Source organism: Plasmodium falciparum, assembly GCF_000002765.6.
Source record: "Plasmodium falciparum 3D7 genome assembly, chromosome: 10".
Classification (NCBI taxonomy): Eukaryota; Apicomplexa; class Aconoidasida; order Haemosporida; family Plasmodiidae; genus Plasmodium; species Plasmodium falciparum.
Window position 1 is genome coordinate 639412 of NC_037281.1, and position 17167 is coordinate 656578.

At 18.5% G+C, this 17167-nt stretch overlaps 4 protein-coding genes across 4 annotated transcripts; 2 read left to right on the forward strand and 2 right to left on the reverse strand.

Moving 5' to 3' along the window:
- Window positions 1-1978: 1978 nt before the first annotated feature.
- On the forward strand, window positions 1979-3340 carry PF3D7_1016000 (conserved Plasmodium protein, unknown function; the record flags this gene model as incomplete). The annotated part of the gene is made up of 1 exon (XM_001347405.1): window positions 1979-3340. One exon carries the CDS (start codon window positions 1979-1981, stop codon window positions 3338-3340), a length of 1362 nt encoding a protein of 453 aa, XP_001347441.1.
- Window positions 3341-4146: 806 nt separating this feature from the next.
- PF3D7_1016100 (conserved Plasmodium protein, unknown function) lies at window positions 4147-4920 on the reverse strand (the record flags this gene model as incomplete). Its single annotated transcript, XM_001347406.1, has 1 exon — window positions 4147-4920. One exon carries the CDS (start codon window positions 4918-4920, stop codon window positions 4147-4149), a length of 774 nt encoding a protein of 257 aa, XP_001347442.1.
- A 1722-nt stretch (window positions 4921-6642) lies between these two features.
- Window positions 6643-8325, forward strand: PF3D7_1016200 (Rab3 GTPase-activating protein non-catalytic subunit, putative; the record flags this gene model as incomplete). Its single annotated transcript, XM_001347407.1, has 1 exon — window positions 6643-8325. One exon carries the CDS (start codon window positions 6643-6645, stop codon window positions 8323-8325), a length of 1683 nt encoding a protein of 560 aa, XP_001347443.1.
- A 3161-nt stretch (window positions 8326-11486) lies between these two features.
- Window positions 11487-14156, reverse strand: PF3D7_1016300 (GBP130 protein; the record flags this gene model as incomplete). The annotated part of the gene is made up of 2 exons (XM_001347408.1): window positions 11487-13772; window positions 13968-14156. 2 exons carry the CDS (start codon window positions 14154-14156, stop codon window positions 11487-11489), a joined length of 2475 nt encoding a protein of 824 aa, XP_001347444.1.
- Between the last annotated feature and the right edge of the window lie 3011 nt (window positions 14157-17167).

Consider the following 17167-nt stretch of genomic DNA (forward strand, 5'->3'; position numbering starts at 1 on the left):
AATCTTTCATTTGTTTTAATAACCTTCGGAATATTTAATACTATCATACAATTAAAGAGTATATATTAATAATTATTTGCTTTAAATAGCACATAATTGTATATAAATATCATATCCTTTATATAACATTTTAATCATTTTTTATTTCCTCTTTTTGTATTTATAAATCGATAAATTAAAATAAAATAAATATTTCCTTTATACAAATATGGTTTCATATATTGTATTTCTTAAAATAATACAACATTTGTTACTGATGAAGAACACTTTTTTTATTTTATTTTATTTTATTTTATTTTATCTTTTTTTTTTTTTTTTTTTTTTTTTTTTTGGGGTGGGGGAGTTTAAGGATATTTTTTTTTACGCATGAAAGGGATATGTTAATTCCATATAATAATATGAGATAATTTATAAGTAATATATATAAAATAAATTTTAAAATGATTAAAAACAAAAATTAAATATTACAAATATATTATATTCTATTTATTATAAAATTATGAAAATAACTCATGTTTCATTTATTTTATTTTTCTTCTCTATATTTTGAGTGAAATAAAAAAAAAAAAAAAAAATTACGGAAAAAGATAAAGATCAAATATTATAATGAAATGTTTTTTTCTTTCCTTATATATATATATATATAAATGAACATTCTATAAATGTTATAACAGTTTCACATTAAATTTATATAATTAAATGAATTACACAATAATAGTTGTAAGTTTATATATATAAAAATTTATTTAAAAAAAAAAAAAAAAATGTACCTTTTTGTTTTTGCAACATACACATAAAGCGTCACTGTTTCATAATAATTTTTACTTAACAAAATAAATTATTAAAAAAAAAAAAAAAAAAATCTCATATCAGCACGTGTGTAAAACAAGGGAAAATATAATAAAATAATTTGTATAACAATAAAAGTGAAATATATTAATATATATATACTAAAAATAAAAGAAAAAAATATATTTATACATATATATATATATATAAATGATTCAGAACAATATTTAAATACACATTATCTTATTTTTTTTCTTTTTTTTTTTACTATTTAAAATCCCTCAAGAAAAAAAAAAAAAAAAAAAAAAAAAAAAGAACATGTAAAAACATGTAATATGTTTTGCGATATTACACATTAATTAAAATAGTGTATTATTTGTTATTTGTTTCAAATTTGGGGATATAATGTAATTAAATATATATATATATATATATATATGTAAAATAAAAGTTATATATATTTTTATTTTCCCTTCTTTTTAAATAACGTCAAAAAATTATAGAACAAATAGCAAGATTTTATTAATATACATGTTCACATTATATAAAAAATATTTTATGAAATTTATTATAAAAAGTTTGTTTTTGTTTTTTTCTCCTACACAATTGATAATTGTTTTTTTTTTTTTTTTTTTTTAGTTTTTAAATTTTACATACATGTTTATGAATCACTTATTTTTTTTGTTCCAATATAAATTATAATTTGTTTATAAAGAGTATCAAAAAATTAATGCAATGAATATAGGTAATTATTGATTTTATATATATATTTTTTTTTCATTCTTTATGTGTTCATAAAATAGTTACAACAATGCAACGTGTTTCGGATAAAATATTTAAAAAAAAAATTGCTTAATATGTATACTATATGAACACATTAACATTATTATATGTAAAAAATATATGTGCTTTATTTAGAACACATAAAAAAGGTGTACCATAAAATGTACATACATACATACATAAGTATGTACCTATATGTATATATATATATATATATATATATATATATATTTATTTATTTATTTATTTATTTATTCATTTATACATAGTCTCAAATATTTTTATGTGAATAATTTTATTAATCCGTAAACCCTTAAACATTAAAATAAAGACATTCGTTTGTTGTTGTTATTTTTATTATTTTATTTTATTTGATTTATTTATATTTTTTAAGAAACTCATAAACATGAAGAATAAATCCATAAGGAAAGAAAGACAAAGTGGAGAAACATTAGAAGATAATATTGAAGAAATAAATTATTGTATTAAAGTTATTCCAAAGGACAAAATAAATAGTAAAGGGAATGGTGCTATAAGGTTAAGCAACTTAGATATGAATAGAAGTAATAATGGTAACTATTATAATCAAAATAATAATGTAGAAAATATAAATGATTTTGAAACAGAATGTCGTAATTATATTGAAGATATATTAAAAATTGATGAATATGTTAAACTCCCCAATAGTATTAATAATGAACAAGATAAAATAAAATGGAAAAAAGCTCATTCTCTAAGAAATAGAATGAAGGAATATGATTTGATTACAAGAACAAGATTATATCAAAGTAATTCAGTTAATAATAAAGCAAAATTAAATAGAGAAAGATATATAATATTAAATAAAATACCTAGATATAGAGAAGCATTTCCTTCCATTATGAATAATACTTCAACAGATAAGATTAAAGAAGATATTATACGTACATATCTTAAAACACATGCAGCTTATTTCTTGTCACAAAATAAAAAAAATAGTAATTTAAGTCTGAAAAATATGGGAAGAAATACCTATTTTTCATTTAGAAAAAAATCAGATGATAGAAATAATTCCTTAATAAATTATAATAAGCATATGAATGATAAATCAAAAAGTGTAGAACATAATAATTGCCCCAATCTAAAAAAAAAAGATCGATCATATAATTTATGGAAAAGAATAACTGTTGATGATATAAAGAATACACATTTTACTCCTACTGAGAAACAATATTTAAAAGATTATAATATATTTTTAAATGATGCATTTAATAATTTTAAAATAAATCAAAATAATAATAAAAGACAACTTAATGTAAAAAATCAGAAAAATATTCCTAATTATGATATGATTAATAATAAAATATATGGACATATTAAAAATAATGCAAACAACAACTTATATATTAATAATCAAAAAAGAGAAGATGCTTATATAATTAATCCTTCACAAAATAATATAATTACATCACCTAACGAAGAACAATATCCATATTTTAATAATTATTCTTATTCGGATAAGAACAAAAATTTAAGCACATATAATACTGAAGGAAAGAGAAACATATATACAAATGATGTAAAAAGTAATACAAATTATCAACATTCTAATAACTCAAATTATTCTGATGAATCTTTAAATATGTTTTCTAACTCTTCAACAAGTATATATGAAAAATATAATCTAAAGGACAAAAACTTTGTTTTGAAAAGAGATAGATATGCTTTATTGGGAAAAATTAAAAACAATAAGGAAATAGAAGTTAAATTGGTTTTAAATAAGGTTTGAGAAATACAAAATAAATATAAGAAACAAAATATTTATGATAATAATAAAAGTTGAAAAAAGAAAAAATAAAAAAAGAAGAAAAAAAGAGAAGAATAACATAGAATAGAATACAATACAATAGAAAAGAAATTATAACAATTTACAAAATTATAATAAATTGTGTTCTATTAGGGATAATTAATTAAAAAAAAAAAAAAAAAAAAAAAAACATACTAAGAAAATTAAAGGAATATAGATATAAATAATAATAAGTGTAAATGTAATGAATTGATATATGATATGATAGATGTGTTAACCTTTTATTAATTAAAAATATTTTGTTTCTTCTTTTAAATTGCTTTTATACTTTTAATATATATATATATATATATATATATATATATATAATTAAAATTGGGTTCATAATTACATTTCAGGAATATATTTATGTTTCAATAAAGTTATGAATATAATTATGATGATTTACATATGTATTATTTTTTTGTTGCTAAACCTCCTTTAAAATTAACATGCATATATGTACTTCTATTTTTCTTTATTTTAATTAAGTGGAACATTGTTTGGTGCTTATTAAATGTAAATATAATTCATAAGAATTTTATAAATGTTTTCCAAAATGTATATATATATATATATATATATATATATATTCAATATTTTCTTTGAAAAAAAAGGAAACAAAAAGTATGTTAAAATAAAACAATTATTAATATTATATATATATATATATATATATATTTATATTTATATTTATTTATTTTATATACACATATGTTCATTTATTTATATATATATATTTTTTTTTATTATTTCCCCCCACAACAGCAAAATTTGAAAATTTTAAATATAATGGTAAAAATCAAATTTATTACTTTTTTAAAGAATGAAAAAACTAGACGAATAGCAATATAACATAAAATTAAAACTCCTATACATTTTAATAATTTAATTATAATTAACTTTTTAATTTCTGCAGCATTAGGATTATCATTACCATTTCTTAAAGACGTATGTTCTTTTTCACCAGTTGTATAACTTTGCTTATATCCCTTAATTAAAAAATTAACAGCATTAATTATAAATTTGCTATTTTTTATTAACTCAACATTACTTACAAAATCGTCACCTAAAAACTTTTCCTTATATATATCTTTATCATATTCTTTATCATCAGATGAATGAGAAAGTTCTTCATTTTTTATTTCTTCATTATTATTTAATAATTCTTCTGTAGTATAATTTCTATTATGTTCCTTTTCATTTGCTTCTATTATATTTATATTATCATTAGGAACAGATGATGTAATAATTCCATGAGGGTTTATTTTTTCTTTATTTATATTTTTTGCAGATACTGAAAAAAAATTTAAGTTAAAATAATATATTATACAAATAGACAGAACAATTAATAATTTATATATGTTTCGCATTTTTTTTTTTTTTTTTTTTTTCATCTTTTTAAGGGAATGATCTTTACAATCATACACACAAATATTATTTTCCATCACAATAAAATAGAAAAATAAAAAATAAATAGCAAGAACGATAATTAGGTCTAATATAGCAATGAATATTACCATATGATTAATTACCACAATTGACAAAAAAAAAAAAATAATAAAATATTATTACATATGTATATATATATATATGTATAATATATTTTGTTATATATATTTTTATTTATTTATTTTATTATTTATTTTTTTTTTTTTTTTTGTTTTCCCTTTTTTCCTTTTGTTAATGTAGAATAATTGATCTCTTGAAAGTAAAGAAGACATTTTTAAAGTATTTCCAAAAAAATTATATGTAATATATTTATGTATTGGCTATAATATATATAATTTTAGTTTGTCTAATTTTATTTTATTCAATAAATTCCTTAATTTATATATTTAAAAAAGTGTGTTATAATAAAATATTTATGGATAATATATATAATATTAAACAATAACAAAAAGAAACACTTATATTATACATCTATCGATATATAATATTATTATAATAATATGAATCTTATATTTCATTATTCTATTTAATATAGCATACATAATATTGGGATTATAAGAATTTTATAAAATTTATTGATATATATATATATATATATATATATATATATAGGTTTATCTCTGAAAATATTTTATTACTTAGGAATAATATTATTAGTGAAAGGAAAAAAAATTATTTTCGTTTATTATTTTTATTTTTTGAGAATAGAACAACATCATATCTAAGTTTAAACGTGTAAAAATTTTTCACCATTTTATTTTTTCTACTTAATATATAGGTATTATTATATATATATGTATATTTTTTTCATATACATATAATTCATTAAAATTTTATATAACAGTGTTATTTATTTTATATTTTTTGTTTTTAAAATTATATAATAATTCAGAAAAAATGGGCATTATAATTATATTACATTTTTTCTATACAACATGAATTTTTTTTAAGAAATATATGAATTTGTTAAAAACTAAAGCAAAGAAAAAATTCAATTTATATAAATTAATAGGACGAATTTTATTGCAATTATAAATTCTTTTTTAATATTATTACAATTTTTGGATGATAAAAATATATTTCTATATATAAAATAAAAAATTTGTGATTCTAATTATATATAGATAATAAATAATATTATATATATTATATATACATATATATATATTATATATTATATATATTATATATATATATATATATATAATATATTACAATACAAATTAAAAAATTTTGCGAATTAAAATTTTTTTTTTTTTTTTTTTCTTCTTTTATAAGAATAAATCAAAAAAAAAATTTAAGACTAATTTGGAATTTATTTTTTCTATAATATAATTTTTTTTTTTTTTAAGTTATATGATATTATATATATATAATAATATATATCATAATTTCGAATATATATAATTATAATATATAATTATTATATTGAGGAATTATGGTTTTAAAAAAAATAAAAACTGATTTGATAATAATAATTACATAATTATATATTATATGTATGTGATTTTATTTTTATTTGTAAAATTATTTATTTTACATTTGTTGGTATATTTATTAATGAAAGAAATTTTATAAATTAGATTTATACATATATATATATATATATATATATATATATATTTTTCCTTACTTTTTTCCATAAAAATTATATATCCTTAAATATATATATATATATATATATATATATATATATACAAAAAACATATATTAGAAAGAATATTTTTATAGTCCTGTACTTTATATTATATGTCCTTTTTGAATGAACATAATATTATATATATAATAAAAATATGAGTAAAAATGATTTTAACAATAGGATTTTAAATAATTATGAAAAACAAAAAGTTCTTGAAGAATCAAACAACTATTTAAAGATTTTGTCACATAATAAAAATGTATCTAGTAATAATAAGAATAATATAAATTTGCGAAAAGATGAAGAGGAAGTAGGAATGACGTTTATAGAAGAAAAAATATGTTTTGATGAAAAGATAGAAGTTGAAGAAGTTTTTACTCTTGAGATATTAATAAAAATATTGAGTAAAATATTTTTGAAGGGTAATTATTCTTTAACAAAAGATGATATAAATATTACAAATTGTAAGGTTATGATATTTGAATCTAAATATCATTTAAATAATACAAATGATGAAGTGGAAGATTTTATTAATATGTTATTTTATTTTCAAAATAAGAATTATTTAATATTTATAATATATTGTTTAAATAAAAAGAATATAGTTTATTTAAACTTCTTTAATCCATTATTAAGTGAGAAAGAAACCATCGAAGCATTTAATTTATTTTTTATGAACAATTTTTTTCCACATATTATTTTAGGATTAAACAATGGAAGAATTCTTTTATATAACCATGAAGGTATAATGTGTATGTATAATAAATTTGTTGAATACAAATTAAAAAATATTTTTATTGAAAATCAGAAAGATTACATTTTATTTTTATATGAAAATAATATAATAGTAAATTCAAATATACATTTAATTAAAAGGGCGTTAGAAACCAATTCTAAAACTTTGCCCTATGATTATATGTTCACAATAAATAAAAATATTTCCTTAAGTCATATAATATTGAGATGTGATAACTCTTATGATTTATTAAAAAAGGAATTATATACTATGTATAATAAAGAAGATTTAATGCGTTATATAAATGATAATATAAATACAAATCCAAATACATATAGTGGTAATATTAACTATATTATCACATCTAAAACTATAACTTTGTCTATTCTAAATATTATTAAACCAAACACACCAAATGATTTCTTAAGTAGAAAAGAAAATTTTAGTACATCTGAGAAATTAAGTTCAAAAATTAATAATTTTATAAAAAATATTTTTACCAAAAAAAATGAAAATGCACCACCATCTTCTGCATCATCAGCTTTACCATCTTCTGTATTAATTAATCAAGTAGATTATAATATGAATAGTAATAATACTAGTACAAATGATATACTTAATTCAAAAATTGTTCATTCATTTAATGATTCTAAAAGACAAATAATAGACATATGTATATGCCCGTGGAATACAAACTTATTATTAGCTTTAGATAATTTAGGAAGAATTTCCTTATTTAATTTATCTACCTTAAATATTTTATACATGTGGAAAAGTTATAGATCAGCATTTATGAGCTTTATACAAAAACAAAATTATAATTGCTTTCATCGTCAGAACAAAAAAAAATTTCAAGATAAACCTTTCAATCAATTTGATAAAGGAATTTTATTTTATTTGAAAAATAGAAGCTTAATAGAAATATGGGATTTTAAAACATTGAATAAAATATATAGTGTAAGAACATATGAATGTCCAATCTTTTCAAAACTATTTTTTGGTGAAAATAACGTACCCAATAAAGTCATTCTTTTTAATTCAAGTCATCATGTATTTTTAATGAATACAAATTTTGAGTTGTTGTATTTAAAATGGGTCTAAATTGTTTTTTTTTCTTATTTTATGTTATACACACAAAGAAAAAAAATAAAATAAAGTAAAATAAATAAAAATAATAAATAATTAAGTAAAATAATAATCATTATTATTATTGTTGATGTACATTTAATATAATATATATATATATATATATATATATATATATACATACATATACTTTGGAAATTTATTAGTTATATTTTTTTTTTTTTTTTTTTTTGAACATACCAAATTTATAAATATATACTTGATTATAAAAATTATTATTATTATTATTAAAAAAAAAAAAAAAAAATTAAATATTCAGTTCCACATATAAATTATTAAAAGAAAGAGTCCAAAATTTTAATATTGAAAGGTGTATATACTATTTGTAGATTACTTCGTAGGCATAGGATTATCATTACATTCTATTTTTCAATCATATCTATTTTTTATGAATGTCAATACACATAACATTATAATTAAGGTTCATGTATATATAACCGATTCTACATTATCTCCTATCCCTTTTACATCTCAATATATAGCCTCAGTAGTTGTATCAATTCTTCCGACTATTATATATGTATACCATTTCTAATACTTTTTCTCTAATAAATGTTTAAAAATAAAGCATTAAAAAAATATAAATATTTATGTATAATAATTTATTATACATTAATGAGATTTAAGATAAGAAATATCCGCTTAAAATAAATTATTATTCTAATAAAGATTTACAAAATAACACTGCTTGTAAAATTTTTCGTAGTCTCAGATATATTTATTCAGTACAATAAATAATAAGCATTTTTTGAATATATATCTACAAAAAAAAAAAAAAAAAAAAAAAATTTAGTTAAAATAAATACATCTTAATTATATTTTAAGTACAATTATATATTCTTTTTTTTGTGTAAAATTTATTATTTTTCATAAATATTATATATATTGCCTAATTATTTTTTATCATTATTTGATTATATATATATAAATAATTTATTATAAAAAATCATATTTTAAAAATAGTTAAAAAATTTTTTTCATTTATTTAGAATAGAATTTGTATAGAACATTTTTATATAATAATTGTTATCCTTTTTATTTGCCTATTATTATGGAAAATATTTATTTTAATAATTTTTACTTTTATAATTACGTATAACTTTCTTGAATTCATAAGACATTTCGGATGTTCAGTAATACGTAATATAAAAAATATACATATATGTTTTGGGGTTTCCATATAATAAGCTCAATAACCCATAAATTATTTAAAAGGATTTTTTTTTTTGTGTAATTAAATAATATGAAATTAATTATATTTATTTGTATTTTTTTGTTTAAATAAAAATTTTAAATATATGCATTTAATATTATATATATATATATATATTACGTACATAGAACTTTATAAAATCCATTCTGACAATATGAAGAATACATAATACAAATATATTCCTTAAAAATATATTACACAACACTTATATTTCGTATGTAAAAATAAAGAAACAACAGATAACGTTTTCTCACTTTAAATAAATGTAAAATATTAGATTGCTCATATATATATACATGTATATATATATATATATATATATATATATATATATATATATATATATATATATAATAATTTTACTTAATAATATGTAAAATTATTCATATATATATATTTCTGTTCTAGAAATAAGATATGTTATTAAATCATAAGATAATCACTCAAACTATATATATGCATATATAAATATTATGTATATTTTTAAAGAGCATAAATATAAATATCACGAATTAAGAAAAAAAAAAAAAAAAAAAATTAAATAAATTAAAATAAATTAATATATATATATATATGTATATATTTATTTATACAATTTCATACATTATAAACGTTTATCTTATTTTACTCATTATTATTCTATATTCTTCATATAAAACATGGTGAAATTCTTCAACGTCCCGTGAAAATATTTTTTCTGATGTTTTTAATTCGTTTTGTACAAGACATATAAAACCATCTTTATTATATTAATCTTGTTCATGAGCGTGTTCCTATACCTTCATATTTTCCCATTGTATCATCATTTGTCCTAACGATTTCACATCTTATTCTATTTTTACTCTGGTTTGTATATATATATATATACTCCCTTTATCTGTTAAAATATGTTCAAATGATTCTTTAATGTTCTTTCTATATTCAGTTAACATATCTCCTATAATTTTACTTTTTTTCTTTTTCTTATTAAAAGCTTACAAACATTAGTTATTTCTCAATCTTTATTATAATATGTTGTACAAGACGTTTCAGTATATAGAATACTACCACGTTCGGAAGAACAACAAGAAAGAGTACAATTCATTACCCATATAATCTGATTTTTCCAAAAGTGGCAATTGTGTGTTCTCCTTGTAGCATAATTTTTTTCATTATATGGAACATATTTAACATGTTTCAATTGTTTTTACATTTTTAATATTACGATAAAGAACTTCTGTAAGATGCTTAATCTTCATATATGTTTGAGTAATTTGTTTCTTCTCTTCAAAAACAGTTACCATTATTTTAATATGTTGATGCAATTAAATTTAATATGGCAATAGAAAAAATAACGTCAAGTAACGATTTTATATCTTCTTTCATTTTTTCTTCCTATTCTAAATCATTATCTACATATACTTATAATATATTTTTTTAGAAAATTTTCGAATTGTTTTTTTCTCTTACACATCTTATGCATTTTCCATATTAATTCAACATGTCATCTAATTTTTAGGACGAAGTTTCTATTTTTAAGTTTTATTCAAAGAATATTTTTAAAGTGTACAACATTTGCACGGTTCAAACTTATTTATTTAGTATTTAAGAAACAAATAATAATGAACAAAAAAATGCCGTTTCTATTAATAGCATTTCACATACTGTAACCAAAGCGATTTCATTATATGTTCTTCAAAACATAACATTTCATAATATCTATTAACAAAGTTAAAATTCTTTTTTTTCTTTCTCATCTAGATATTATAAAATCCCATAAATAGTATTATATACTTCAGTTTTAATAATTAATTATTAAAACATTGTACATTATTATAAACAATTGAATTTTTACATTCAAATTCATACATTTCTTAATTATCATAATAATACATTCTAATTCATTTGTAAATTTTCTTTGATTTTATGCTTCGTTATTATCAGCATTTTGTCTTTCTACTTCATCATTTGGATCGGTATTAGTCAATATTTTATGAAATACTTCTAAGTGTTTACGATATTCTGGATCAGCAGCATATTCTCTCATTATTTGACCTTCTGGATCGGCACTAGTTAAATCTTCTTTGTTATCGGCATTTCTTCTTTCTACGTCATCATTTGGATCGGTGTTAGTTAATATTTTATAAAATATTTCTAAGTGTTTACGGTATTCTGGATCGGAAGCATATTCTCTCATTATTTGACCTTCTGGATCGGCACTGGTTAAATCTTCTTTATTATCGGCATTTCTTCTTTCTACTTCATCATTTGGATCGGTGTTAGTTAATATTTTATAAAATATTTCTAAGTGTTTACGGTATTCTGGATCAGCGGCATATTCTCTCATTATTTGACCTTCTGGATCGGCACTAGTTAAGTCTTCTTTATTATCGGCATTTCTTCTTTCTACTTCATCATTTGGATCGGTGTTAGTTAATATTTTATGAAATATTTCTAAGTGTTTACGATACTCTGGATCAGCGGCATATTCTCTCATTATTTGACCTTCTGGGTCTGAGCTGGTTAATTCTTCTTTATTATCGGCATTTCTTCTTTCTACTTCATCATTTGGATCTGTGTTAGTTAATATTTTATAAAATATTTCTAAGTGTTTACGGTATTCTGGATCAGCGGCATATTCTCTCATTATTTGACCTTCTGGATCGGCACTAGTTAAGTCTTCTTTATTATCGGCATTTCTTCTTTCTACTTCATCATTTGGATCGGTGTTAGTTAATATTTTATGAAATATTTCTAAGTGTTTACGATATTCTGGATCAGCAGCATATTCTCTCATTATTTGTCCTTCTGGATCGGCACTAGTTAAATCTTCTTTATTATCGGCATTTCTTCTTTCTACTTCATCATTTGGATCGGTATTAGTCAATATTTTATGAAATACTTCTAAGTGTTTACGATATTCTGGATCAGCAGCATATTCTCTCATTATTTGACCTTCTGGATCGGCACTAGTTAAATCTTCTTTGTTATCGGCATTTCTTCTTTCTACTTCATCATTTGGATCGGTATTGGTCAATATTTTATGAAATACTTCTAAGTGTTTACGATATTCTGGATCAGCGGCATATTCTCTCATTATTTGACCTTCTGGGTCTGAGCTGGTTAATTCTTTGTTATCGGCATTTCTTCTTTCTACTTCATCATTTGGATCGGTATTAGTCAATATTTTATGAAATACTTCTAAGTGTTTACGATATTCTGGATCAGCAGCATATTCTCTCATTATTTGACCTTCTGGATCGGCACTGGTTAAATCTTCTTTATTATCGGCATTTCTTCTTTCTACTTCATCATTTGGATCGGTATTAGTCAATATTTTATGAAATACTTCTAAATGTTTACGATATTCTGGATCAGCAGCATATTCTCTCATTATTTGACCTTCTGGATCGGCACTGGTTAAATCTTCTTTATTATCGGCATTTCTTCTTTCTACGTCATCATTTGGATCGGTGTTAGTTAATATTTTATAAAATATTTCTAAGTGTTTACGGTATTCTGGATCGGAAGCATATTCTCTCATTATTTGACCTTCTGGATCGGCACTAGTTAAATCTTCTTTATTATCGGCATTTCTTCTTTCTACTTCATCATTTGGATCGGTGTTAGTTAATATTTTATAAAATATTTCTAAGTGTTTACGATATTCTGGATCAGCAGCATATTCTCTCATTATTTGTCCTTCTGGATCGGCACTAGTTAATGTTTCTTGATTAGAAGCAGCTCGTATTTTTACTTCATTATTTGAACGTGTGCTAGTTGATGGTTTTTGAGATACTTTTGAGGCTTTAGGTTCCTGTTTTTTTGAAGCTTCGTTTGCATGTTTATTTTCTTCTGGTTTTCCAGATTCTTCTTTTTTCTTTTCTTTCTTTATAACTTTTTTAACGTTTTTTCCTTCTTTTTGATTTTCTGTATCTCCTATATTAATTTGCTTTTTTACTACTTTTTTGGTTCTTTTTTGTTTTTCGGAATCACTTTCTACTTTTTGTTCTTCGGTAACAACTGATTTATTTTCTTCATCTTTCTTTGTTTGAGTAGCAACTGTGCGTGTAGATGTTTTCTGCTTACTTTTTCTTAATGTAGTCTTTTCTTTTCGTGCACACGTATCTTCTCCTTCAGCTAAAATTCTGCTTTCTCTAAAACCATAATCTACAGCCTTTTCGTATTTGTCTCCACATATATAAGCATTCTAAAAATAAACAATACACACAAAAAAAAAAAAAAAAAAAAAAATATATATATATATATTTATGTATTTATGTATGTATGTATTTATGTATGTATGTATTTATGTATGTATGTATTTCTGATAAAAATACTTATACTCTATAATACAAAAAAAAAAAAAAAAATTCATTTATATATTTTCTTTATTTCGGCATACCAATAGGACTACATATATTATTCCAAAAATTAATAAAATTTTTTTGGAATGGAAGGCACCTAAGGAATTCTTCTTTTCATTTTTTTTTGAGACTTCCATTAAAGAATACTTAGAGGAATTTTTCGAATTGAAATTTTTATAATTCGAAACTCCTGTAGATTTAATATCAGATACTTTAGAAAGTCGCATATTTACACAAAATAAAATATATTATATATATATATTAATTTTGGTGTTTCTAAAATAATTATGAATACAAATATTATATGTATATAATATATATAATATATATAATATATATAATATATTTTCTTTTTCTCTTTTTTTTTTTTAAATATATATATATAAAGAATAAGTATTTTTTTTTTTTTTTTTTTTTTTTATTTAATTTTTTTTGTTTTTACATAAATTACATATATAATGTCTTCATAAAAGATAGATACTATATATTTTCTTTTTCTCTTTTTTTTTTTTAAATATATATATATAAAGAATAAGTATTTTTTTTTTTTTTTTTTTTTTTTATTTAATTTTTTTTGTTTTTACATAAATTACATATATAATGTCTTCATAAAAGATAGATACTATATATTTTCTTTTTTAAATAATGTAACTTGTAATGTGGTTAGAGGAAAATATTTATAGTATTATATGTATTTAGGTAAGTTAGAAGAAGGTAAAAATATTATATATATATATTATATATATGACTATAAATTTTTAAAATAATTAAATTATTTCCATGGAAATATTAATTCTTTTGAATCTCAAAATTAATAGCATTTAAAATATATCTTATAATATATATATATATATACTTTTTTTTATAAACTATTATAAAATATGAAATAAGGAAGATTTTCCTTTTAAAAAATGATAAAAATTATTAAATATATATATATATATATACATATATATAATATTTATATAATGTTGAAATTTATATAAACCTACAATTAGCTATTTCATAAAATAAAATATTATATTATATATATTATATATTATATATATGTATTTTTTTTTTTACACTTTTTTACATTGTATTTTTTTTAATATGAATAAAATTAATATATTTTTTATAAATATATATATTATAATTTTTGTATTAGAAAAAGAAAAAATTATTAAAAATATTAAACAGATTAAGAATTTATATTTTATAATTTATTTATTATAAAAATATAAATACTAATTTTTCTTTATACTAGTTTTATAATTAATAAAAATTTTATATTTATAGTATTTTATAAAAATATAATAATTAAAATTTTTGAAGTACACTCAAAATAAGTTATATACCATATGTTTTTAACATATATTATATATATATATATATATATAATATAATATAATATTATAATTATTTTTTAATATTATTAAATTGAACATAATTATTTTATATCTTACTATTATTTTTAGAAAATTTATTATATATACATGCAATCATAAATAATGTTTTCCCTGAACCTTTTTTCAATGAAATAAGTTAACACACCATTCCTTTTCTGCTTACATTTTATTCATAATATAATATTTCATATATTTTACCTTAGCATCATTTGTTTTTTTTTTTTTTTATTCAAATAATTTCATATATTATAGATTTTAATTAAACCATATTGTTTTTTTTATTTTTTATATGTATCCTAACTTTAGATGTACACAAATAAAAAAAAAAATAATAAAATAAATAAGAAATCTTAAGGGGTTATATAACTATATAAAACAAATATTATTTAATATGATATTATAATATAATATATATAATATAATGTTTATTTTGTTAAAATATATTACAGGGAAAAAAAAAAAATACTAGATATATATTATTATATAAAGGTTTATTAGTACACATTAGAATACTTTTTTTTGGAATATCTTATTTGCTTCAAATTTTTATAAATAAATATTGATCCTAATAATGATTTTTTTTTTTTTTTTTTTAATTACCTTAATATAATACTTCTCCTTTTTTAACCTTTTCAATAACAAAAAAATATATAAATAAATAAATAAGAAAATAAGAAATCTTAAGGGGTGATGTGACTATATAAAACAAATATTATATTATATGATATTATAATATGATATATATAATATAATGTGTTCACTGTTAAAACATATTACAGGGAAAAAAAATACTAGATATATATTATTATATAAATATTTATTAGTACACATTAGTGTAGTTTTTATTGGAATATCTTATTTTTTTCAAATTTTTATAAATAAATATTAATCCTAATAATAATTTTTTTTTTTTTTTTTAATTACCTTAATATAATACTTCTCCTTTTTTAACCTTTTCAATAACAAAAAAAAAAAAAAGAAAAAAAGAAATATAATGAACAAAATATAATATAATAAAATAAAATATATTTACACATTTATATAAATATAAAAAAAATAAATGAATTTAAAATGAGTTCTTTCAATTTTATATTTTTCACATTATACACTTATTAATTTTAATACATATAATTTTGTCCCTTTTTTTTTTTTTAATTAATATATTTTATTATTTATATAAATATATTCTCGAAATATACATATGTCTAAAATATATATAAGGTAGAAACAAATAATGAACTCAAAAAAATATAACTTAAAATATTATATTTTTGTAAATTTTTTCTTTCTTTTCTCCTTTTTAGTATACAATAAAATCATGTTACACCTACCTTACGATACTAAGATAGTTGCCATATGAATAAACTATTTAAAATATAAATATTGCTTCTTCGATTCATAATTAATGTATTCTTTGAAATTATTAAACATAGAGTTATTAAAATTAAATGTTTATGATAATATATATATATATATATATATTAAAGAATACTTATGAATATTATGAAAAACTACATGTTAACAAAAAAAAAAAAAAAAAAAAAAAAAAAAATATATATATATATATATACATAAAAATATTTGCAAAATGAAATTATAATTAACAAAAAAGTGTCAACATATAATATTATACATTATAAACATACTTTAAACAAATAATATACATATATATAATATATATAAGGAAATTATTATTAGGATAATATATATATATATATATATATATATTTTTTTTTTTATATATGTATATATACCTATTTATACTATTAAATATAAAAAATAAGGTAAAAGAATATAAATAGGTATTTTTTTTTTTTTTTTTTCTTTTAAAGGACACTACAAATATATAT